Raw genomic sequence first — 27,083 nt, 5'->3', positions numbered from 1 at the left:
AGAAAGGTACCCTAGTACTCTGTTCGAAGGCAAAGTACAACCGTTATGGAGGACAGTATGGCCATTGATCAGAAACCCGAAAATAGATTCACTCTGTGACCCAGCCATCCCACTCTGGGAATTTATTCAAACAAAATGAAATCAGCACATAAGAGTTACTGGTACATCCTTGTTTATTGCAGTTCAATTCACAGTAGCTAAGATATGGAAAACTCAGGTGTTTCTCAGTGGGTTACTGGATAAAGAAAATGTGGGGGTGTCAGCCCCTATATGGGTTCACACATTGTGAGTAAAGTCTTGCTGGTGCCAGATGTTGGTGGATTTTTTTTGGGGGGGGGAGAGCTTAGCTCTCGTCCTATTTTTTTTTTTAAGATTTATTTATTTCTATTACAAAGTCAGATATACAGAGAGGAGGAGAGACAGAGAGGAAGATCTTCTGTCTGATGATTCACTCCCCAAGTGAGCGCAACGGCCGGTGCTGTGCTGATCCAGAGCCAGGAGCCAGGAACCTCCTCCAGGTCTCCCATGTGGGTGCAGGATCCCAAAGCATTGGGCCGTCCTCGACTGCTTTCCCAGGCCACAAGCAGGCAGCTGGATGGGAAGTGGAGCTGCTGGGACTAGAACTGGCGCCCATATGGGATCCCGGGGTGTTCAAGGTGAGGACTTTAGCCTCTAGGCCATGCCGCCGGGCCTTAAATTAATTTTTCTGTTATATAGGTTGACTTACTATTGTTAATTTTATATTTTGAGTCACAGACTAAGTTTTCATGAAGTCTGATTTATCTAGTTTTTGATTTATTGCTGTGCTTTTGGAGTTATATTCAAGGAATTATTACCAAATCCAGTGTCATGAAGTGTTTCCACTATATTTTTTAATGAAATTTTTGTAGTTTTAGGTTTAGATCTTTGATCTGTTTGTGCTACTTTTTGTATAAAGTGAAAAGTAGTGTTTCACCTGTTGCTTATTTGTGGAACTGACAGTGGCAATAACACTCACCCAGTATCATTTTTTGAGTACTGTCTTGGCACCCTTACTGAAAAAATCATATGTGCAAACAAGTGAGGGCTTATTTCTGGGCTTTCTGTTCTCTTCTGTTGATCTTTGTACTATGTTTTTGCCAGTTCAAACTTTTTGGATTATTGTAGTTTTAGAATCAATTTTGAAATAGCGATTCTGAGACCTCCTAATTTGTTTTTCATTTTAAGGATTGTTTGGTTTGGGGACAGTTTGTGAGTTCTTAGATTGGAATTTTCTGTTTCATAAAATACATGTGGGAGTTTCATTTGTATGTTAGATCAATTGTTAGATCTATAGATTGCTTTGTGTGCTACTAACATTGTAATAATGGTAAGTCTTCCAAGCCACAAAATGCTTTGTTTACATCGTCTTTAATTTCTTCAAGTTATATCTCATAGTTTTCAGTGTTCATACATTTCACTTGTTTAAGTGCATTCTTAAGTTATTTTTTATGTATAGTTTCAGTTGAGTTATTAATTTCCTTTCTTAATATACAGAAGCTTTCTTAATATGTAACTTTCTTAATATATAGTTTTTGTGTGTTGATTTTGTGTCCTGCAACTTTACTGAATTCATTTATTAATTTTAATAGGTGTTGGAGGGGGTACAAGTTTTAATATTGATTCAGCCTGCTTTTCTGCTATTGCATTTGATTTTGATGTCATTTCTGCGAAACCACTGCTAAATACAAGGTCATGTTGATTTACTGCTCTGTTTTCTTGTAAGAGTTTAATAGGTTTTATTCTCATTAGGTCTTTGAACCCTGAATTACTTTTTTTAAGAGTGTCATAGTTTTTGCTTTCATTAGGTCTTTGAATTCTCTGAGTTAATTTTTTACGTTGTGGAAGTAATGGTTTAACTTTATTCTTTTTCATATAAATATCTAAATTCTCATAGCACAAATTATTGAGACATTATTCTTTCTCCATTGAATGGCTTGTGTCTGTTACTGAAGATAATTTGTTAACGGATATATGGAGAGGTGGGAAAGATACAAAATAGGATGCTCAGAAAAATCCATTTTAGTTGTGTATTTGTGGAAACCAAGGATCCAAGTCAGGCACTAGGAACTATTTGGATTTCCTTGGTGTGAGGGAGAGGTTGAAGCATTTTTTTTTGAGTTAGTGTACAGTTTTATATGTTTTATAAATACACAAATTGAAAGTGTATTCCTATTTTGATAAGCTTAGAATTTATTTGGTCAACATTATAAACCAGTGATTATTAGTATACATTTTTAAAGTCAGTGTAATGGATTATGCATTTGAAAGTTTTGATTTGTTACCTGGTCATGCAAATTTTATTTCAGTCATTTTCACATTAGTTCGTAGCTAATATTTAGGTTAACTATTAGCCCATAAATGATATTTCGACAAAATATGGAAAAGGCATCTTTCCTCCAATCAACGTTGTAAGGATTTTTTTTATTCATTGATTACATTGTATTATGTGATACAGTTTCATAGGTACTGGGATTCTCCCCACCCCTCCCTGCACCCTCCCCCCATGGTGGATTATTCCACCTTGTTGCATAAGCGCAGTTCAAGCACAGTTGAAATTCCCTCTTTGCAAACATAAACTAAACATAGAGTCCAACATCTTATAGTCCAGTCAAATTCCTCGGCGTCTTGGGGAGACCCTGTCTGGTCCGAGGGCAGAACCATCAGAGTATCAACCCGATCAATTAAGGCTCCAACATACCCTCAGCAACAATTAACTTCGTTGTGTAATTAATAGATACAGTATTGAGGAACCAATATGTTGTAAACAAATGCGATTTCTTAACCACCTTCTGTGATCACCTCATTGACAATTCATTTTTAGTTTATACACAACATATCTTCTGGAGTTCGCAGTCACTTAGCAATGGGATCTGAACCTTGCTCTGACATCAGATGCCAGGATTAAAAGTGGTAGATTAACCTGCTGTGCCACTATGCCAATCCCATAAAGCTTGTTTTCTAAACAAGCTTTTCTAAACATCTGGGTGCTCAGATGTTAGATGTACATCACCTTGTGTATTCCTGTTAAATTGGTTCTTTGATCATTATTTAATGACCAGCTTTGTCTCTTTTTATGTTTTAATCTTTAAGTCTATTTTAGCTCATTTCTGTGGTTACTCCTGCTCAATTTGGCTTTCTATTTTCATGGGTAACTTTTTCCCCTGTTTTGACTTTCAGTTTGTGTCTTTCCCGGTGATATGAACTTTTGCATTGGTAACATTTCATTAAATCTCATTAAATCTTACTATATTATGTATGTGTATATATATATATATATATACTTTATGTATATGTCTCCAGGTTGAGGGCATTTTTTTTTAAAGATTTTATTATTATTGGAAAGCCGGATATACAGAGAGGAGGAGAGACAGAGAGGAAGATCTTCCATCCGATGTTTCACTCCCCAAGTGAGCCGCAACGGGCCAGTATGCGCCAATCCGATGCCGGGAACTAGGAACCTCTTCCGGGTCTCCCACGCGGGTGCAGGGTCCCAAAGCTTTGGGCCATCCTCGACTGCTTTCCCAGGCCACAAGCAGGGAGCTGGATGGGAAGTGGAACTGCCGGGATTAGAACCGGCGCCCATATGGGTTCCTGGGGCTTTCAAGGCCAGGACTTTAGCCGCTAGGCCATGCCGCCGGGCCCTGGGTTGAGGGCATTTTTAGCTACAGTGCCATTTAATAGGTTTTTCTGCGTCTTTGCTTTTCTCCTTTCCCTGTAGAGTACCTATTATACAAATATTAGTTTTTTTGTTGTTGTTCTTTTTCCTTCCTTTCTTTTGGGGATGGCTGACTGGGAGGTCAGAAGACTTGTCTTTAAGTTTAGGTACTCATTTTAATGTTGATCTAGTCTGCTATTGAGTCTTTCAACTTATTGAACATTATTTGAAATTGACCTGTTTATCTCTGTGATTTCTATTTGGTTCTTTTTCTTAAGAGCCTCTCTCTCTTTCTCCTCTCTCTCTGCTGAATTTCTTATAATATCTGTTGATTTCCTAATTTTGTTTTTAATTCTCTGCCTGTATCTCTGAGTATCCTTACAATCATTCTTTTGATGTTTTTAAATTTTCACAGTTTGTGCAAACCATTGTGTTGTTCCAAAGGATTTATGCATGTATATGAAAGAGAGTAAGGGTAGAAAAGATCGTCCATCTGCTGGCTCACTCCCCCAGAAGGTCACAATAGCCAAGCCTGGGCCTGGCTGAAGCCCAGAGCCAGGGGCTTCTTCTGGCTCTCCCTCCCCCTACCCCAAGGGTGGCAGGGTTCTTAATGTTTGGGCTGTCTCCTTCTGCTTTTCCTAGGTCATTAGTGGGAGCTGTATAGGAAGTGGAGTGGCCAGGATAGAACCAGGGTATGCCACAATGCCAGCCCCCATCTCTTTTAAAGAGTGGTTTTAAAGAGTAGTTTTCATGGATTGAAAAGCTTTTTCTGAAACTATTATTAGTTTGCTCTATTTTTCTTCTATTTGGTTGCTGTAGTGTAATCTCTATAAATCCACTTTTGCTGTAGTGGATAGTGTAGAAAGCTTATGGGTCCCATGGGGTTTCTTGGATCTCTGATATGTAGTCCCCTAGCCTTTGTGTGTCCAAGGGGCAAAAATGGCAAGACTAGGAATAGGTGGGAATTGCTGACCTCTTGCCTTTTCAAAGGCTGGAAGCCTTGTGAGGAGCTGTTATGTTTTCAGTGTGCAGACTCTATGTCACTGTCTGTGTCAGTGCTGAAAGATGTAGGACCTGTATTGGTGCTGAGATGGATAGGGTATGTAGACCCCTTGCCTGTTGCTGAGTTGAGAAACTGAAGTTTCAGAACCAGCTAACATTAGGCTGTTGGGGCACAGAGATCCATTCACCGTGTGAGAACCTGCAACCATGGTACCTACTTTGGTACTAAAATAGGTGGGTCACACAGAGCCCTGCCTCTGGCTTTGCAACAGCTTGATGCCACCAGACCAGTTGGCACCAGGAGAACTCTGGTTACTGTCTGAGAGGCTGATGTAGCAAGATTCATTCTGGGGCTGGGATGGGCAGGATATATAGACTACTCTACTTGTTCTGAGGGCCTGAAGTTGCAGGTTGGATGGCACCAGAATTGGTGAGTTTGTGGACCCCTTCATTGCTTTGCAAGTGCCTTAAGTAGAGGTTACTTGGGCTGCTGCCAGGATGGAGTGTGCAATGTCTCCATTCACTTATTTATATGATGTCTTAGCGAGTACCAGCTTGCAGACTCCCCATTACAGTGCAATGAAGTGAAGCCACAGAAGCTGTGCTGATGTGGGAAGAGGCAGGATGCAGACCACTGTCCATGTGCAGGGCCTGAAGCTGCAGGATCATCTGGTACCGAGACAGGCAGTCTTCACATGCAGAATGTATGTATCAGTGTCTGTGTGACGGCCCAAAGCAGAGGGAGCTGCCCTGCTGCTTGGATAATGGGAGTGTGCATTCTTGTCTTCAAACGTCTGAGTGTCACAGGGCTAGTGTTACTGGCAGGATGGGCAGGGTGCCCAGATCTTCAGCCTTTGCCTTTGTGTCGGCCAGAAGCCAGAGAAGCAGTGGTAGAACTGTAAGCAGCATGAGTACAAACACAGTCCTTAACTCTAGAGAATGTGCACAGTTCCTAGCAGCAGCCGGCAGACCAGGGTGGGGTTGCAGGAACCCTGACTGTCGAGTCTTTGTGTAGTCCTTGGTGTCCCTTGTTGTGAAATGTGTGATTTAGGGTGCTAGGGTCACAGTTGCTGTATTAGATATAGTTGGATTTGTGAGACGGCAGGTGTTTTGTTGCTTTGTATTTTTGTTTTATTTTTTGTTTGTTTTGCTTGTTTTTGATTTTATTCTTACTTTGTGTGTGTGTTTTGTTTTTTTTTTTTTTTATTGGAAAGGCAGATATATATAGAGGAGGAGAGACAGAGAGGAAGATCTTCTATCTGCTGGGTCACTCCCCAAGCAGCGGTGACAGCTGGAGCTGAGCCAATCCGAAGCTAGGAGCCCAGAGCCTCTTCTGGGTTTCCCACGAGGTTGCAGGGTCCCAGATCTCAAGGCTTTGGGCCATCCTTGACTGTTTTCCCAGGCCACAAGCAGGGAGCTAGGATTAGAAGCAGGGCTGCCAGGATTAGAACTGGAGACCATATGGGATCCCAGTGCATTCAAGGCAAGGACTTTAGCCACTAGGCTATCACGCCAGGCCCTGTTTTGTATTTATTATTAGTATTAATATTAGTATTAATATTAGTATTAGTATTAGCATTAGTATTAGTATTACTACTACTACTAATGTAGGGGAGTGTAAATGGGGCCTGGGAATAGGGGATGTGATAGCCTCTGGGCCACTGATGGTTCTGAAAATAACTCCTTTGTAGAAGATGGTGTCATATTGTGTAATCTCTGCTCTCAAGGTTTTGGGGAATCTAATGTGAATTTCTGAGACACCACAGCTAGTCGTGAGAACCTCAGGCGGTCCCAGCTTTGTATTCTTGTGGATTTCTCCCGTGAGCAGGCTACCTGCTGAGGCTGTCCTGCAGATGGCTCTGCTCAGGCTCTCCTGTTCATGCCTTGCTCTGCGATGGAATTTCTCCCCAGCTGTTGGGCCAAACTCTTAGTTACTGGTTGGCATTTTCTCTCTGCTGTCTGGCCAGTCCTCTGTGTCCTCTTTGGTTCTTGTTATGCCTCTGCTGAGCTCTGGTGTTTTTTCTTACACACTCACCTTGAGATGTAGCTATTTTTATTTGTTGTTTTAGTTATTTGTGGAGGAGGATGTGGACGCTCGAATATTTAACCTTATTGGGAACTCCTTAAAAAAAGGTAGTTTTTCAGTAATATGTCTATATCAAAAATTTAGAAGGTTTCCAAATAATTATCCTAATGGCATAGCTTAAAAACTAGAAAAAAAAACAAATAAGCCTAATATTTGTAGAAGGAAGAGAGAATAAAAATGAAAAAAGAAATTAATGGATGAGAGATTTTGAAAGCTTTAGAAGGGCTTGGTGCGCTAGCCTAGTGGCTAAAGTCTTCGTCTTGAAAGCACCAGGATTCCATATGGGTGCCGGTTCTAATCTTGGCAGTTCCACTTCCCTTCCAGCTCCCTGCTTGTGGCCTGGGAAAGCATTCGAGGATGGCTCAAAGCCTTGGGACTCTGCACCCGCATGGGAGACCCAGAAGAGGCCCTGGGCTCCTGGCTACGGATTGGTTCAATTACAACCATTGTGGCTGCTTGGGGAGTGAATCATTAGATGGAAAATCTTCCTCTCTTTCTTTTCTCCTCTCTGTATATCTGACTTTCCAGTAAAAATAAATAAATCTTTTAAAAATAATAAAAGCTTCAGAAAAGATGAACAAAACTAAGACCTGGAGTTTTGAAAATATAAGAAGTATAAAGCTTTAGCAAGACCAGGAAATGAGAGAAGACTCATGTGTAAATTCAGAAGTAAAGTAGAACGTATTACTATAGATATCACAGAAGTACAAAGGATCTTGAGACTTCTGTGTACAATTATATGGCAACATACTGGATAAATTAAAATATAATGATAAATGACTAGACACCTGTAACCTACCAAAACTGAATCATAAGGAAATTTAAAATCTGAACAGAAAAATAATGAGTATATTGAGTTGTTAAGGAAAAAGCCAGTGACTTGATGTCTTCACTGTTGAATTTTATAAATTTAAAGAAAAACTAATACTAGTCTTTTTGAAACTTGATCAGAAAGAGAAAACTTCCAAATTCATTTAATGAAGTTAACATTCCAGCAGTCAAGAATACTCGATTGAAAACAGAAATGTCAAAATCCACACGATATATTGTTTTTAGTTTCATTTTTTCAAAACAGTTTTTTTCTCATTAAATTCTTCAGTGACTCATCGATCATACAGTAGCATCTTTTTCTTCAAGAAGGTTCTTGATTTCCTTTTTCATTTCTTCAGCAACACATTAGTCATTCAGTGGCATGTTATTTAACTTCTTGGCATTGTAAATTTCTTTTCTTCCTGTTGTTGATTTTGTTTTATGGGTTTTCATTAAGGGAATGTATAGTAACTGTGTAGTGGAGACTGTCATATCCAATGGCATGTTGTTTAACTTAATGGCATTGTAAATTCCCATTTTTCTTCCTGTTGTTTGTTTTGTTTTGTGGCTTTTCACTTGGGGGGATTGATAGTGACTGTGTAGTGGAGACTGACATGTCCAGATGTGAGGATATGGTACAGTGTGCGTCTCTACTTCCAGATTGAGGATGGATTCCCTCTGAGGCTGTTGAATGTGTCTCGACAGTGGGATGCTAGACTGTCTACCATTGTCCATGCCTGCAACGATTAACTTATGAGGATTAACAGTGATTGAAGAGGAAACCCTGCTATTGTTCTGTTTTTCAGTGAATGTTAAGTAGTTAGCAAGTCCGAGGATTTGAACTAGCTCTCCATGTGATGTTTTGCTTGTTCATTCACATCCATGAGATAAAAAGGGAAGTTTATGCTGACAGTGTGGTAGCCAGCCCTATGCCCCTTGTCAGAAGATTACTGCTGTGACCACTCAGTCAAAACATCTGTGGTAATTAAATAAACAGTGTCAGCAATGAGTGTATACACCTTTGGAGAACCAACAACATTAGAAGTTAGTTTGGTTGAAGCATGAATCAGCCTGCTCGAAACTGAATGTCAATGTGAAGTTACACTTAACTGGTGTGTGCCATTGTCTTAATCACAGTCTTTTCATCCCACTATTCTTGTATTCTCCAGTTTACGTGGCCTACAGTGAAAGTCAGGTGCCATTGTGCACTTTGAAGGAGAAGAAGGGACTCTGGTTTTTAGAATTTGTTAAATATAGATGCCCAGATTGCTATGCTTCCTGACCCTGTGTGAGGATAGAAAGGTGGGTACAGGGTTTGCCAAATTGTTGAAAATGGAGGCTAAGAGTTTTAGTGTAAGTTAAGTCCCTTGAATTGGAATGACTTTCAGATACAATAAGCAACATGGAGTAAGCAGTTCTGGGGCTTGGGTACCAACAAGTAGCCAAAGGTGAGAAAAAGCCTACTCACTTATTTTCGTGTTCCACCATCCCTTTTCTTCACGTTGCTCTCCATTTACCAATTTTTCCAGTCTAGAAAGATCAGTCATTTCATGGCCGTTACTGTGATTCCTAAAATGTACCTGTTAGACACATTGGCCCATGTTTTGGTATGCAAAGGAATGCCTGACTCCAACTAATAGAATTGAATACAATTTTCAATGGGAAATGATTTTAAGTTAACCTTTTATGTAAAGTTGTTGGGATGTTCCTCTGTACTGTGTACAATTTACTGCTGTTGACGTCTTGGCCTGGTTTACTGATGCTTTAGCTAAGTGAAAAACTGAAGGTGTCCACTGGGTGGCAGCCACCTTCCAGCTTCAAGTACTGCTCTGGAGGGCTAAATTGAAACCATTATGTTTGCTTTAGAGGAGGGATTGAAGCAGCTCATCCTGTGTGTTAAATCTGGTTGTAACTTGTGTTTCTGCAAATCTTGAGCTTGGAATGATTTTTTTTAAAAAGTTTTTAAGGCTTTTGGCATACGTGGAATATACATGAGACACTATGAGATTTGCAAAGCCTGAAATATTTACTATATACCCTTTTCAGAATAAATTTACCAACTCCTAGCTTTGAAAGTACCCTTAAAGATTAAGTATGTTATGTTTTTCATGAATGTTGAGCTGTTTTCCATGACTTCAACTTGAAGAAGAATACTAGATTACAGAAACTGCTCTCTATGGGGCTGAAGGCTAGGAGACAAATCCCACCTGTCTCCTGGAAGGCCTGAGTCACTCGTTTTTTTTTTTCAGTTTATTTTTATTTTTTAAAATTTATTTATTAATTACATTGTATTATGTGGCACAGTTTTATAGGTACTGGGATTCCCCCCACCCCTCATCTTAATGGCTGGTGCCTGGCTTGTTTCTGACGAGATGAAATGGAATCAAGTTGCTGATCAAGCTGTATAGCTCAGATCACTACCTCAGCCACCTGGCTCCATCAGTGTACCTGGTTTGGCAACTTACTCACCATCATAGAATTTTCCCCCTTCCATTCCCTCCTCCCACCCTCCCCCCCCCAAAGACTTTGTTTTCAGTGAGAAACCATTGCCACTCCCAAATTTATTACAGGTCTGAAAAAGTTGGTCCATCATTCTCATGGCATCTTCCGCTCCCTCTTGGGACTAAGATGTTCATACTTGTTGACTTTTGTTGGCTTATTGTACTCTGTCAAGTTGACCATATCATCACCATGACTGTTTTAAAATAATTATTTATTTTGAGAGGCAGAGAGAAATAACCTGTCGTGTACTGGTTTACTGTTTGTATGCCACAACAGCCAGGTCAGAGACAGGTTCCAGGAACTGCATCCTGGTGTCTCACATGGGTGGCAGGGGTTCAAGCACTTGGGCTGTTTTCTTCTCAATACTAGGTGAGTTATCAGGAAACTGAATCAGAGGTGAACCAAATGGAACCTGAACTGGCACTGTGATATGAGATGCTGACATTGAACTGTAGCCTAACCCATTGTCACACAATGCTCTTAAAACTAGTGTGTCATCTTTTTGATCTAAACTATTTACAGTCTGCTGATTGTATGCCTGTCACTGTGATCTTAGTGGTCAGAGTATTTAGTCAAAATTCTATATTTTGTATTACCCACAGTCATCTGATACTGATTGGCCTTTAAAATGTTAGCTCAGACAGGTTTCTCACTCCCTCTGCTGTACAATCTTGATCAAATGTGACTATCCTTAGAGATTATCTCTGCTTGACTGTGTCCTTGTTAGTAATCAGGACTACAGAATCAGGAGATTAAATAGATCTATTTTGAAAATTTAAGATTTTACCTTGATCATAGCTAGGCATGGTGATTCTTTCCGCTAACAGAAGCCCAAGACAGTTGAAGGGGTCCATCTCTGGTGACAGCTTAGCCCAAAGAGGAAAAGTAACTAGGGAATGAAGTCTGTTGTGGGAGTCTACAGGTTGAGTCATGGGAGCCCACATGTAGCCTGTAAATAGACATTGCATTTTTTTCAGGCTTATTTCTATTTCTGATGATGCTGATTTTCTCTTACTATCACTAAATCACCACAGCTGAAAGTAGCATTTCTTTCACATTCTAGGTTTCTAGTCGTTTAGATTTCTTTGCCTACTATCATTGTGATTTTTAAAAAGAGAAGTGATTATTTTTGTTTGCTCATTTATCGTATTGTTGGTCTGGATTTTAGACTGAGAGTGACAATGCCTTGTAATGATATAGTATTTTATGCAGAAGCAGAGTCTTTATAGAATGAGTTTAAAAATTTTTTTAATTCTCAGATACAGTTGTGTGCAATTATTATATATGACAGTATTTTGAAGTATTATGCACTGTGGAATGTTTAAATCTAGCTGTAGAACAAATGTGTTACTTCCAGAGTTACTATTTTTGTGGTCAGAATACTTAACATTTACTCTTGTGTATTTCAAGAGTACAATATGTTGTAGTTAACAGTAGTCACCATACAATACAATCAGTCTTATAAACTTATTCTTCCTCATTATGGTTACATGTGCTTCAAAAAAACTCCATGCCTGTGTCTCCCCAACAAAGCCTCTGCTACACATCATTCCACTCTTCTGAGTTCAAATTTTTTTTTAGAAGAAAAAGAAGTAGATTCCACATGTGAGTGAGATAATACAGTGTTTTCTGTTTCTTATTTAGCTTAATGTTCTCTAGGCTCACACATATTGGCACAGATGACAGGGTTTTGTTGATTTTTAATTGTATACCATTTTTTCTTTATTTATTGACCCATTGATATTGGCAGCTTAAGTCCCCACTTTGGCTGTTGTGAATAACCTGAAATAAATACAGGAGGGAAGGTATCTTTTGACATACTGATTTCATTTTCTATGGATATGTGCCAGTACTAGGATTGCTGGATCATATGATAGTTCAAGCTTTACATTTTTGAAGAACTTCCATAATGTTTTCCATAATGACAGTACTAGTTTACTTTCATGCCAGCAGTATATAAGGAGGTGATCACCTTCTGGGGATAGCTACATTTTATCCAGATATGTACTTCAGAGGCAGTTAGGAAGTCAGACTAGTAATCAACAGATGATCAACATATGAGTTTTGATCAAATATTCTAACCACTGTCTGCTAGGATCATTGTGACATTTTGTTATTCATGAAAGAATACCACAAGGTTTTTCAGCATGTTTGTAGTTAATGAGGTTAACATGAGTATGAATTAAATAATTCAGTATTGTAATTGAATTGGGTGCATGTGTATTGCTGATAAGGCTCTCTTGAAAGATCAGTGGCTGAAAGCGCAAGTGCAGATTTTTAAATCCTATTATGTATAAAAGTAGATATGGTTTGGATGTTAGTTTTATAATCACATAAATATAATATAGATATAAATCTAACAAATATATTTTATATAATATATAACATATGAATTATATATTTATATAAATATAAATGTATTTATATGCATATTATGGATGTGTGTTATTAGGAATAGTTGGATTGTTATTGGATTTAGTATAGTCAACAAAAGCTTTTCTACATAAAACATTCCTGTTGGGTAGTTAACAATCTTTTCATTAAAGTTCTCATAATCTAATAAGTGTGGGTAATCACTACTGAACTAAAAAATAAAGTATTATAGATAAAGTGGTAGTTTGTGAATTACTCATCCATACCATTTACCTTCATCCCTTTGTCTTCCAGCGATATCCCTACTTCCGAATTTGGTGTTTTTCACTCCCATGCTTGCTTTTATATTTATATTTTCATTATATCTAGAAAATACTATTTTGCATATTTTAAACTGTATTTGAGTAGTTTGCCTTTTTTCTTATTGGCATTGTCTCTGAAATACATTCATATTGATGAAGTTTTTACTTGTTTAACTGCTGAGAGATATTGCATATATCAATTTATTTTTTACAGCTTAATGATTTTCACTGTTGCAAAAAATGTTTTAAAGATTTATATGTATGTGCAGTATATTTACAAACAGTGTATTGGAAAACTGAATTATCTTTATTTTATTTGACTTGGTAGAATCATCCACTCTGCTAAGTTTGATCTACTCACCAAAAGCTACCATATTCTACTTTCTGCACCCTCACGCAGGGTGGCCCATTTCATTTGCTTGTCCATTGCTGTAGTTCTTGTTTCTATTTTGGTTGTATACTGCTTTGTATATATATTTCATTACTGCTTTCTATCATGATTAAATTTAATTTTTTATTGGTGTGTGTTGGCTTTTGCTACATTGTTTCCTATTTTTCCTGATTAGGCTGTTTTCTAGAGCTTGAATTTATTTATGCTTCCTGCATTGCATTCTGTTCTTTAGGCAATTTAATTTACTTTGAATGCACTTTATTCTTCAGACTATTTTTTTTACATTATAAATTGTTGATCGTTGATACTCTTTAAATGCACTCTATTTCTGCATACTTTAATTGCTTTTCAGAGAATGTCACAGTTTGAATTGAAAGGTTGTTTTTGAAATCTTAATTACTGATGTTATTAATTTCATTAACTTTATTGATTAATTTTATTATGCAATAGTTGTCATTGACTATTAATTTTATTAACTTCTTAAAGTACTTTATTAAGTCCTAACAATTAACAGGCAAACTTTCTTTTTCCCCTCAGTTTTAGATGCCTTTGTACATACGTTCTTGTATAGATATTTTTGGTGTTTCTATGCTTTTTCTTTTCCTTTTTCCCTTTCTCTCTCTCTCTCTCTCTCTCTCTCTCTCTCTCTCTCTCTCTACTTAATGAATGCCTCAAAGTGACTTGCTGGTTCTTATACTTAGTTGTATGTCTTTGTCCAGATGAGCAATCAAATAATGCTATATTGTTACTATTGTCTCTTTTCAGATGTATAGTCTGTTGGATTTGTCTCACTAACTGAAATGTATGATATGTGCCTATCTGTAGTATGAACCACATTTCTCTGATATAATACTATCATTTTCCCTTTCAATTAACAACTGTTTTATGAACAGGTACCTTATTGAACCATTCAAACATTTCCCCAAGGAACTTACCTGTTTGTGTCATGAATACTTGCCAGTATTCTCTCTTTTTTTTTTTTTATAATTAATTTTTTTTCTTTTTATTGTATTGTTGTTGACAATCTTTACATAGTTAATTACAGTTAAAGGAAAAGAAAAAGGTTTAGGGGGATAGGAAAGTGGGTAATGCTATTATGTCCATATTGTTTCCATCACGTATCTGAGGTAAAGGGGGATATTGAGGGAGAAGCCCCACCCGGTTTCCCGCCCACCCTAAGTCCCGGATGTGGGGCATGCTCTGAGATATGTGCTCGAGTGGTGTTAACAGTTCTGCAGTTATGAATCGCTGCCAGTTTCGCTCGATGAGGTCGTCCACCAATTGATATGGTCCATCATAAAGTCTCCGTTTGCCCCATAATTTGCTGCCAACATATAGCTGAGATGAATGATTGACCTGTTCTGTCTTCTCTCCTTTCCTGGTTAGAGTTCTGAGTCCAGCAGTTCGATTGGGGAGCTCTCCAAAGATACTTTGAGGTATTCCCAGACTAGTTTCTTGTATGTTCTAGCAAGCACAGGGCCCGGCACAGTCCACAGTATTCTCAGATCTAATGCAACACATCTAAGCTTCATTTTCAGTTTTCTCCCTTTTCTGTTTTTGTAACCTACTTCTGTTCACAGCGACTGACCTGAATCATTTTATTTATAATATTTTAATTCTTCTGAGGGATTCACCTTTGGTCCCACTCTGGGTGGATGCCCTTCTGACTCCATTTAAGGCACCCTTTTGTGATGTTGGCTTCTTCACTTTGACTTCAAAGCCTCCTGCCAAGCTGATTCTTCGATGCAGGCCCTCTTCATCCCATCAGACTATGGCATTTCACACCAGGCAAATCATTCATGTGGTACCTTCCTCACTTTAATCTGCTTCTGACGTGCATGGTAGGCTGTGCCTCTTTGGGGATGTCCTTTTCATAACACTTTGGCTCTGATGCCCTGCACTAGTATGCCCTTCTGTGACTAGGCCCTTCACGTTGTGCTTAGGTTTTGGCACATCACACTGCTCCTCCTACGTTGGCTGACCTCATCCCTCTTAGTGTTTGACACTTCGCATTATGTTCCCCTTACTCCCCAAATTATGGAAGAGTGAAATGAAGTTATTACTACCTTTCTGTATTTTTTCCAATTAAATATAAAGTGGATTTTTAATGCTGTTCTGTGTTATCCTCCTTATTGTTGCTGCTAAATTATTGCTATCTTTATGGATCCTGACAAGTTCATTAATTAACTTGTATCTGTCTGTTTTTATTACCATAATGTAATACTGGAAGGCAGGTACTTCATAAACAAAAAGACTTATTTGGCTTGCAGTTCTGGAGCTTCAAGGCTATAGTACTAGCATCATCTTGGCCCTGGTGAGGACCTTATGATGGGTGGCATGTACAGGAGCACACAGGGGTGAAACAGATCATGACTTGAACAGGAAGCTGGAGAGAGTCATACTTCTCAGGCTTTCATGAAAGCTCACTCTTAAGAGAACTCACTCCAGAAACTAGCCTTCCATTCCCAGGGTATCCTGAATGTCCTAGGGACATCCTATTAGGCGCAACTTTTCATTAGAAATCCCTTTACCTTTCACATTGCCATACTGGGATCAAGCTTCCAAAACTTGAACCCATGCAAGGAGAGAGAAATCTATCTTGATATGTTGGGTCACTCTCCAGATCCCTGTCACAGCTGAGGTTCGGTCAGACTCAAGCCATCAACCAGGAAATTCATCTGGGTTTCCCATGTGAACTCACACATTTGGTGTATCACCTGCTGCTTGACCTAGGTCTACCGGGAAAGTAGACCAGAAGCATGGAGTAGTCAGGGCTCAAATTGGGCACTTTGCTAAAGCTTCTCCAGTAGTGGCTTAACTCGTTACAGCACAATGCCTGTGGTTCCCAGTTGAAAGTGAGCAAAGTTCATGAGTAGACTTGCAGACAATATGCAGGTAGCCAATAAGTTCGTGAAAGATCCTCAGCATTGTTTGTTGTCGGCAAAGTATGATGTAACTGACAATGGCATGAAGTGAGTAGGAGACCTCGCTTCAGAAATACAAACAATAACAGCTGTACTGTGGGAAAGGAAGACTCCTCAGATATTACCAGTGGAATGTTAAATGGAGAAAACCCTGCAGAAAACATTTGGGCAGTTCCTCAGCAAGTTAGGATGTAGAATTATCAGAGGTTCAAGCTATTCCTTTTCTTTGTTTATACCCTAAAGAATTGACAACAGGTACAAATAACTGTCCATGCATATTCATTTCTGCATTATTCATAAGCGTTAAGAGATGGAAGCAGTCTAAGTATCGGTGAATTAACAAAAAGGTATATATATTTAGAAGAGAATATTAATCAACCAGAGAAGAATGAAGTATGGATTCATGCTACAATGTAGTTGAATTTTGCAAACAAGGTGTTACATGAAAAAAATCAGATACAAAAACATCATGTATTATATATTTCTGTTTGTATGAACTAGCCAGTGTAGTTACTCTGCAGACAGAATACAGAGTTATGGTTCCTAGAGGTTGGGAAAGAGCATGTGGAACTTGTTTAATAAGCACCAGATAGCTTTTTGAAGATAAGAAGTTTTTAGATCTAGAAATGGTAGTTATATAATATTGTGAATGTAGTAAATGCTATTTAGTTGTAATTTAAAATAATTCTATCTGGTGAAGATTTCTTTTTTAAAAGCAATAAAAACTAGGAATTTATCTTGAAAAAAAGTGAAGCTAAGAATTATTAAGCTAGCCTGTCTGCTATTAATTGAGAGATTGGTTATCTTTTTAAGTAATTTAAAATTTTATAAGCTGAACACATTTCATGTATATTATTATACAAATTTAGGAGAAGAGTGATACTTCCCACCGTACCCTGTCTGTCCTGTGTTCCCGCCCTTCTTCCTTCTTTTATTTATAAAAAATTTTACAATGACATCCTTTCAGTCCATTTAACAATCATAGGCTTAACCTTCCATGTGGTAAAGAGCTCCACAAATAGCAATTTGGAAACAAAAAGTTAAAAAATGTTCATCATGAATATAGGCTAAGACTGTAAACAAGAATCGTAACTCATCTCTTTAGGACAGAGTAGCAACATGACACTTTTCACTATACATTTGACTAACTCTGTAATAGAGAGAGAGAGATGTTTTTTTGGAAGTTTATGTAATACTCCTAAGGAGCCTTTTTAAATTTTTTCTTTTATTTGAATATTTGTGTTTTGAAACTCCATATCAGTGTCTTCCTCTTTTCTTGTGATTATAAATTATTCCTTTATTTGTCTAGTTTTAAATAATTGTCAACAGTTTTTACAGTTACTTTGGAGTTTCTGGATATTTGGAACTTACAGAGTCAATACAGTTTGAATTTGCTTTATCTTTACTATAGCCTTAGCAAGTTTTAAATGATTAAGTGCTTTATGGTCATGTTTTAAAATATGGAATAATATGATTGAGATTATAATCATTGTACAGAATGCTGCTTTTTTTAAAGCATAAATTATTTTTTTAAATACTCATTTATTTTTATTTTAAAGTCAGATACACAGAGAGGCGAAGAGAGAGAGGAAGATCTTCTGTCCCCTGGTTCACTCCCCAGTTAGCCGCAACAGCTGAAGCTATGCTGGATCGAAGCCAGGAGCCAAGAGCTTCTTCCAGGTCTCCCACATGGGTGCAGGATCCCAAAGCTTTGGGCCGTCCTCGACTGCTTTCCCAGGCCACAAGCAGGGAGCTGGATGGGAAGTGGAGCTGCCGGGATTAGAACTGGCGCCCATATGGGATCCTGTTGGATACAAGGCAAGGACTTTAGCTGCTAGGCTACTGCGCTGGGCCCCAAAACATAAATTCATAAATCATTAAGAAGATCATTCCTGACTAGAGAAAGGCTGTTAATGTCCCTCTAGAAATGAGTTGTTACGGGCCCGGCGGCGTGGCCTAGCAGCTAAAGTCCTTGCCTTGAAAGCCCCGGGATCCCATATGGGTGCCGGTTCTAATCCCGGCAGCTCCACTTCCCATCCAGCTCCCTGCTTGTGGGCTGGGAAAAGCAGTCGAGGATGGCCCAAAGCTTTGGGACCCTGCACCCGTGTGGGAGACCTGGAAGAGGTTCCTGGTTCCTGGCATCGGATTGGCACAGCACCGGCCCGTTGCGGCTCACTTGGGGAATGAATCATCGGATGGAAGATCTTCCTCTCTGTATATCTGGCTTTCCAATAATAATAAAATCTTTAAAAAAAAAAAAAAAAGAAATGAGTTGTTGCATCTTTTAAATACAGTTTCTAATAATTTGGTGAATTGATACAAACTGTTGATTAGAGGTATGCATTTGGCATAGTTCATGAAGATTTTAGTTAAGACGCTTCACAGATCGAAGTGAATCCTGGCTGCAATCCACACCACGACCTCTGCTCATGCAGCTGCAGAAGCGTCAGCAGGGACTCATGTTGTCAGGTTCCTGCTGCTCACATGGGAGACCTGGATTGCATTCCTCATTCTAATGTTGATGGTGGTCCCACTTGGGCTGTTCCGGTCATTTGGGAGGTGAACCAGTGGATGACAGCTCTGTTGGTCGGCCTCTGTGTACCTGTCTTGTTGCTCAGATAAATAGCAGAATAAATGAATAAATGTGTCATCAATATATATTGACTGTATATAGACCCACATGATTGTTAACATGAGAAAATTAATGTATAGTGCTTAGTATATTAATGACTGTCAATCATTACCCGAATTCAGGACCTGAAAAATGAATATATGCAGAAGTGTTATTAGGGAGTAATTTTGCCAAGAAGGCTGTTCTACACAGTTTTCAGTATGTAGTGCTTTTGACTGGTTATTCTTGGTGACACTAGATAGACTGACTGTCATTTATAAAGTAATTAAGGGCAGAACTAAGGTAGCTTTGAAATATAAGTATGTGTTTCAGCTAGCACAAGATCTGTTTAGTAAGAGTTGTTGAAGTAAACCTATGAAAGCAACCTAGTATCTAAAGTAATGGGAACACAGTGTTTTGGCTGAAAGAGGGGAAGGAATGTTCTTGGTCTTCTGTACAACAAAATTTAGATCAACATGTTTCTTATATTCTGTATTGGATTTTATAACATCTGTATGCTTAAATGGCTGGCTTGTTATGGAAATACTAACGTTTTCTTGAATAGTAACATATTGTTAAACTGAGTGGCCTAAAATCAATCAGTATTGGTGTTTGGGGTAAAAAGGTGAATTTTCTTTAAAATTCCTTTTGATCAACAATAACTTAAATATTAATAAATTAATTGTCTTTCCTTTTCCCCACCCCTGTTTAGTGAGTGATAGCTGCTTCAGGAATCTTGCAGAAGATCGCAGTGGGATAAATCTCAAAGATCTCGTACAGGACCCTTCTCTGTGAGTATTTAGTTTCAGTGCTACATGTAATCTAAAGCTTCTTTGTTGATGGCCTCAATTTTTTCAAAGTTAAACTTAGAATTGTTTTACAGGTGGGCAGTTTATCCTTTCCTAGTGAGTTGTGGTAAATGTAGTAAAGTCTGATAGAATAATTTTTTTAAGGAATAAAAAATTTTGAAAGAAGGTATGTTATTAATTACTAACTTTTTAAGGTATGAAGCTAGTTCCTGGTGATATCTTGCTTGTGCAGCAATAGTAGACAGGAAAGATGTAATTGATTTGCTATTGAAGGTAACATTTGATTTGTTCACATCAAGTTTAATCTCTTGAAATATTTTTAATAATTATATTTTGGAAATAAAATAGTTATTTATAATGACTACTTAGTAGAACATACTGAGTGTGTTTCTGATTCTGTTGGAAGCTCTGTATGGCACAGAAATATTGCAGAAATTTGGGGGTTTCAAATTTTAATTTTCTTTGCTGGTATATCAGTACTACTCCTAACAGCAGGTACTGGCTGAAATATTACTTTCTATTGCATTCATTCATTAAATGTTTTGTACTTAAGTTTATTGGAAAATATATATGCATCTGCTGTATGAGCATACCTTCCTATGATTGTATTTTAGTTACAGGCAAAAAAAAAAAAAACACACCTGGTCAACTCTGGGTACTTTAATGATATTTAATGAATAAATAAAATATTTCAAAATAAGAAATCCATATGACATGTTATTTACTCTTCCACAAGTTTCTCCAGGAACTCATTTGAAAATAAAATGTAAAGATACTGATTCTTTACTGATTGAGCATTTAAAAAAATACATTATCATGAAAGTGTTTAATGTATATTGAATATCAAAGTTAAAAACGTGATGAATCCTGATTTTCTGAAACCACTCTCTCCATTTTGTCACATTTGTTTTTCATATATCTCTTATTTCTTCACCCAAACGTTGACACTCTTCTTTTCCCACAATTTTTAGTCCTTTGAGGTTTGACAGGTTTTTAATGCTAAAATTTAACCAAGGATGAAATAATCCTGTTAATATGCACACAGCTAGTAAATGAATATTGAAACATTTCCATGAAGGAAGCACATTTCTTTCTTTTTTTTTTTTTAAAGATTTATTTTATTTTTATTACAAAGTCAGGTATACTGAGAGGAGGAGAGATAGAGAGGAAGTGGAGCTGCCGGGATTAGAACCAGCAGCCATATGGGATCAAGGCGAGGACCTTAGCCACTAGGCCACACTGCCAAGCCCGGAAGCACATTTCTTAATCAAAAAATTTAGCCTACTTGTGTAATAAAGTTATTTCATTGTTATTCTTTTTTATTGCCATCAAGAATAATACATTTCTTTTTTTCCTATTTTATTTTTACTTTTTTTTTATTGTTACCATTTTATGATACGATTCCACAGATAGTGGGATTTCCCTTATCCCCTCCCCAATTCCATACCCGTTCCCTAAGTTCCCCTATATCATTACCATATTACAGTTCCCCATACATAGTCATATGTCCATCATTGCAGGCATGGACAATGGCAGAGTCTAGCATCCTATTGTCAAGATACAATAAACAGTTTCATTGGGAGTTCATCTTTGTCTGGAAGTAGAGATGCATACTGCATTGTATCCTCACATCTGGATATGACAGTCTCCATTATACAGTTACTATAAAACCCTGTAAATGAAAAACCACAATACAAAATCAACAACAAGAAGAAATATAGAAATTTTACAATGCCATGAAGTTAAGTTACATCATTATTATATTATTTTCATTGCATATTTTTAATATGATTATGTGTCTGTTAATACAATGAAATTAAAAATATGCTCAAGGATTTTAGTTATCTAATATTTGTGGATACTTATAGCTGAATAAAGGATTACAGTAATACTAGTTTTCTGAGAGAATTTGGCGCTTCATAAAAAATGGGGAATACATTCATTATTCGATCTATTGGTGAATTCTAAATTTCAACTTAGAATAATGGAAAAATGCATCTCAGATCACTTTGTTAGAAGCACACAATAATTGCTGTTTTAAAACAGGCAGATACATTGATTCTTTTGATATTAGTTTAGAATGTAAAAATTTTGGAATTCAGAGCAAAGGAATTTGTTGTTTTTTTCCCTGCCGTTTGGATTTGGAAAACACTTGTTAGGTTGTACCATAATGACTGAAATTCATACAATTTATACCTAAATTTCTTACAGAATTCTTTAGAGAAAGAAATGCCTTGTATGCTGTATCATTTTCATTTGTTACTATGGAAGTATTTTATTTTGAGTTCCTTTCTGATTTCAGAATTCACTAAGTTATGTACTCCAGCCGTTAGGAATTTTTAACATCCAGGTAACTTTCGTCATCTGTACTCTTGACCTAAATCATTACTGCTCTGTATTGACATGTGTACAATAGGTGATTCTACATGAAGTTGAATTTTTTATGTTGCAGCAGTGGTTAGGATATTCACAGAAATTTCCTTTTTGATAGCCATTTTATCCTTAAAAAGATGTGATGAATGCATTAATATAATGGTTATTAAAGTAGTACATGCTATTTTAATAAATACACTAAATATAAATTAGGATGAGTATTGAATGAACGTGTAATATCTTAACGTGCCTGAAAGATATGTGTTATTGTTCATGTTGTAGAACCTATCAATGCTCAAGGGACTTGATGATAAAAGAGAATTAGATATTTCAAACAGTAATGATGTTAGAAAGGAAGATAGAATGTTACAAGTAGAAAAAGCAGGCTGGGGAAAATTCAGACTTTTCTGGTCATTGTTGATGTCAGAGTTGTGCATTATGTATCTTAGATAAATTAGGACGTGTGAAATTTTTGTAGACAAATCACAGAAATAAAACTGAATCAAGTATATAGATAAAATGATGTTTTAATCAAAAGCAGAGCTGGGTGAGAGGATGAGAAGCTTAATAAGATAGAAATTAGAGTATTTTCTATTTTAATAATGTGACAGTCATTCTTTAATTTCTCTAAACCATATATTGCATACCTCAAGATTTTGTTTCCATTGTCAGAAAATGAATTAACGGGCTGAAAGAACGGAGTGAATAATAGGTACATGATGGAGGCATTCCCTAGGAGAAAAGAAATATGAGAAAGTTGTAAATCTTTAAGCAGCATTTTCTACTCTTGCTACTATTGCCCTGCTGTAAGGAGATTCTGATTTCTGGCAGAATTAAGGTGAAGCAGATATTGATACCTTGGGTACTTTGAAAATAATTATTTGAAATACAATCCCATAGCTATTAAATGTAAGACCAGGTGGATAAACTTAACATTTACTTTTTGCTAATTAATGTATCTGTGAGTTTTGAGTTAATAATTAGAATGCTAAATTTTGAAGTAAGCAATTTTACTTTGAATAGCTGATTTAAAAATTTATGGTTATAAATTTAACATTGCTTTCTTTTGCTCTGTATACAATTTGTTCATTTTAGTTGCATTTTAAGACCTTTGTTGAGGTTGTGGTTTCTAAGCATGTTGAAAAGTTTCTTAAGCTAAACTTGATGTTGTTGTCATACTAGAAATATAATTAATGTGCAACATAATTTTCATATATGCTTTTAACTATACATGAATTTTTCTAAGTAGGGATATGCGTACTATTTGGATATAAAAATCACTTGTGGTGTATGTTTTATAGAGATAAGTACCATAATGCAAAAAGGGACTGTATATAAATAACTTTTAAATTATATTCAGATATGTTGTCTGTAGAGTTAATTTTCATAAATATCTTCAAGTCCCTGTCACTGTGTACTGAAGAGATAAAACATGTTACCATTTTATGTTTTAAAATTTATTTTTTGTGAACTAGTGTAAATGATTATTTGACTTCTGACTCATTTATAGATATTATTTAAAGCTAGTTAATGTTTAAAATTAAAACAGAAGGGCAATATATGAACGAAAAGAACTAGAGACTGTTGGCAGTGCTGATGCTGCATGTGTGTTGGTGGGGTGTGGATGATTATGTGGGCGTGTCCTGTCTCCTTTAGTTTACCGAGCCTGTTAAAAGTTCAGAGAATCAGAGATAGGTGTTGTGATGACAGTTGGAGTATGGTTTGTGAAAAATTGATTAGCTCTGAATGTCAGAAGTCTTCTTCACAGGATATTAGTAAGATTTCTTCAATTCAAATGGGGAGAATTTTCCACTTTTCTCTATATGCCACATTTTGTTTATCCATTCATCCATCAGTGGACACTTGAATTGCTTCTGCCTTTTGACTGTTGTGAATAAACACATGGGTGAACAAATATCTTATTGTGAAAATGGAATAGGTGGATCATATAGTAATTATATTTTTAATTTTTGAAGAAACTACCATTTCATATTTTCATTAGTGATGTATGGGAGTTCCAGTTTTTCCTTATCTCCTTTAATTCTCATCTTTAAGGATTTAATTAATGAATGAATCAATTATATTGGAAAGTCAGATATACAGAGAGGAGGAGAGACAGAGAGGAACATCTTACATTTGCTGACTCGCTCCGAAAGTGGCCACATTGGCCAGAGCAGAGCTGATCTGAAGCCAGGAGTCTGCTCTGGATGTCCCTTGCAGAAGCAGAGTCCCAAGGCCTTGGGCCATCCTTGACTGCTCTCACAGGTCACAAGCAGGGAGCTGGATGGGAAGCGAGGATGCTGGGATTAGAACCGGTGCCCATATGGGATCCCAGCGCATGTAGGGTGAGGACTTTAGCCGCTAAGCTACCTTGCTGGGCCTCAATTATCATTTTTGATAATGCATATAGAAGCCATTCTACTAGATATGACCCAACTTCCTAATGGGTATTACTGGTATTTTTAATTTGAGTTTATTTCCTTTCTCATATATTCTCTTTAATAGCTTTTCTACAACTCATCTAAAGAGAAAGCGGCATTTTCTATGCTTAACCATCATAATACTCTGGGTTATGGGAACTAAACTACATGATTTCTATTTAATAAGCTTGAAATTCTCTTCAATGTTAACTATGAAGAATATAAAGCACAATTATATCCATAATAATTTAATAGTCATAGGAATTTAAGAAACTAATCGTTAATCATTTTGGGTTGATGGTCTTGTCCTATGTTACAATTGCTCTTGTAATGTCTCTTTTTTTAGATGAGTGACAGCTTGGAAAAGTAGCATACTGACTAACCAACAGCATCAACCTGCTGTTGAGATGTATTTTGATATTGTGGATCATGGGTTTGTTTAGGAACAAAGATAAAACAGGACAAAATAATTGTGTCTAATTGTAAATTTTTACATATGAATTTATTAGCTTTTATATATGTGTTTAACTTTTAACCACTTTTAGTGGTTCTGGAACATAGCCTCTTTTCCCTGAGGGTACTTGTCTCCACACCATAGGATATCTGATGGAATGATATTTTGGTCTCGGGGATCATGCCATGAAATATGAAATAAAGACAGGATTGCTGTCTGGGAAGCAATCGTCTCTAAATATAGCCCGTGCTTATCTACTGCTGCTAAGACAGGTTGCTATGGTGAATTGAATTTCTTAAAGATGCCAGTCAGCAGAGGATAAACAGTGGTTTCTGAAGTGATTATTTTCACTTCAGAATGAAGAGCTGTACATTCTCATACTGCATTTCCAGGAAGATGATTTGGTTAACGTATTTTTTTAGAGATTACTTGCAGAATTTCAATTTTAGAATATCTTTAAGGCCTTTAGCATTTATTTAACAAAATATGACAGTTTATATTGATATCCTCTGTTTCTCTGTATATAAATTCCATTTGGCATAGAAATTCATTTTTCCCCTGGTAGCACATTATTGATTTTTCATTTTGCTCAACTGTGAATATTTGTGCTAAATCTATGACAGTTTTCAAAATTATCTGAAAATATAAGGTTTTTTTGATCATTATCAGTCTGTGTTTTGGTACTTGATGAGTTATATGCTTGTTGGTCTATAATGTGTATGGTATACAGTGCTGTAATACATCAAGTATGGCATTCTATGTCAGAACTGTAGAAGTATAAACATATTGTGCTTTTAGAAGACATTTCTTTATTTCCATCTGTTTCTAACTATTCTGTTTGATCTTTAATGGATTCATTTATTTCAGTATCTTTTAATCAGAAAACTTTGGTAGGAAATGCTTAAGTTCTTTAATAGTTAGTTTAATAAACATAGATCCTTTAGCAAGGAACATGTTATAAAAGGTGAATGATAGGACCCGGTGCAATAGCCTGTTCAAGAAAGTCCTTGCCTTGCTTGTGCTGGGATCCCTTATGGGTGCAGGTTTGAGTCCTGACTGCTTTACTTCCAATCCGGCTCCCTGGTTGTGGCCTGGCAAAGCAGTAGAGGATGACCCAAAGCCTTGGGACCTTGCACCTTTGTGGGAGACCCGGAAGAAGCTCCTGGCTCCTCGTTTCAGATTGGCTTAGCTTTAGATGTTGCAGCCAGGAATCAGTGGACAGGAAATCTTTCTGTATCTCATTTTTTCTGTAGATTTACCTTTCCAGTAAAAATAAGTAAATATTTTAAAAATGTGAATAATATCCATGTGTTTTTCTTGAGGCATATAGATTAACCTTCCTTGTATTTAAATTTTTATTTCTTAACTTTATTTATTTTATTATTGCATGATACAGTGTCATAGGTTCTGGGAATTCCCTTCTCACCCATTGATTTCCTCTATATCATTACAATAGTATAGTCCTTCATAAGCAACCATAAATCTATCATTCTGCTATATAACGGTATCGACAGTTGGCAGTGAGTCAAGCATCTTACTGTCAAGATGTATCTAACAGTTTATTGGGAATCCATCCTTGATTTGGAATAACATCTGTTATTAATTTTTTTAAAAGATTTATTCATTTTATTACAAAGTCAGATATACACAGAGGAGGAGAGACAGAGGGGAAGATCTTCCATCCGATGATTCACTCCCCAAGTGAGCCGCAGCGGGCCGGTGCTGCGCCGATCCGAAGCCAGGAACCAGGAACCTCTTCCGGGTCTCCCACGCGGGTGCAGGGTCCCAAAGCTTTGGGCCGTCCTCGACTGCTTTCCCAGGCCACAAGCAGGGATCTGGATGGGAAGTGGAGCTGCTGGGATTAGAACCGGCGCCCATATGGGATCCCGGGGCTTTCAAGGCGAGGACTTTAGCCTCTAGGCCACGCCGCTGGGCCCTGTTATTAATTTTTTTTAAAAGGTTTTATTATTATTGGAAAGCCGGATATACAGAGAGAAGGAGAGACAGAGAGGAAGATCTTCGATCCGATATTTCACTCCCCAAGTGAGCCGCAATGGGCCAGTATGCGCCAATCCGATGCCGGGAACCAGGAACCTCTTCCGGGTCTCCCACGCGGGTGCAGGGTCCCAAAGCTTTGGGCAGTCCTCGACTGCTTTCCCAGGCCACAAGCAGGGAGCTGGATGGGAAGTGGAGCTGCCGGGATTAGAACCGGCACCCATATGGGGATCCCAGGGCTTTCAAGGCGAGGACTTTAGCTGCTAGGCCACGCCGCCGGTCCCATCTGTTATTAATTTTAAAAGAACATCTTACTTACCTATAAATAGCATCTTATATATAGATAGTATAATGT

General features: G+C 37.4%; 1 protein-coding gene across 3 annotated transcripts in view; it reads left to right on the top strand.

The window, feature by feature from the left end:
• Positions 1-27,083, top strand: part of GPHN (gephyrin) — a 352,857-nt gene that overhangs the window by 57,285 nt on the left and 268,489 nt on the right. For all 3 annotated transcript variants that reach the window (XM_004584467.3, XM_058655546.1, XM_058655544.1), the window contains exon 2: positions 19,390-19,468. In XM_004584467.3, coding sequence (XP_004584524.1) covers positions 19,390-19,468 — 79 coding nt within the window. The remainder of the gene's footprint in view (positions 1-19,389; positions 19,469-27,083) is intronic.

This window comes from Ochotona princeps, chromosome 26 (genome assembly GCF_030435755.1).
Source record: "Ochotona princeps isolate mOchPri1 chromosome 26, mOchPri1.hap1, whole genome shotgun sequence".
Classification (NCBI taxonomy): domain Eukaryota; kingdom Metazoa; phylum Chordata; class Mammalia; order Lagomorpha; family Ochotonidae; genus Ochotona; species Ochotona princeps.
Note: the sequence above shows the minus strand (reverse complement) of the source record. Positions and strands in the feature narration are given on the sequence as shown.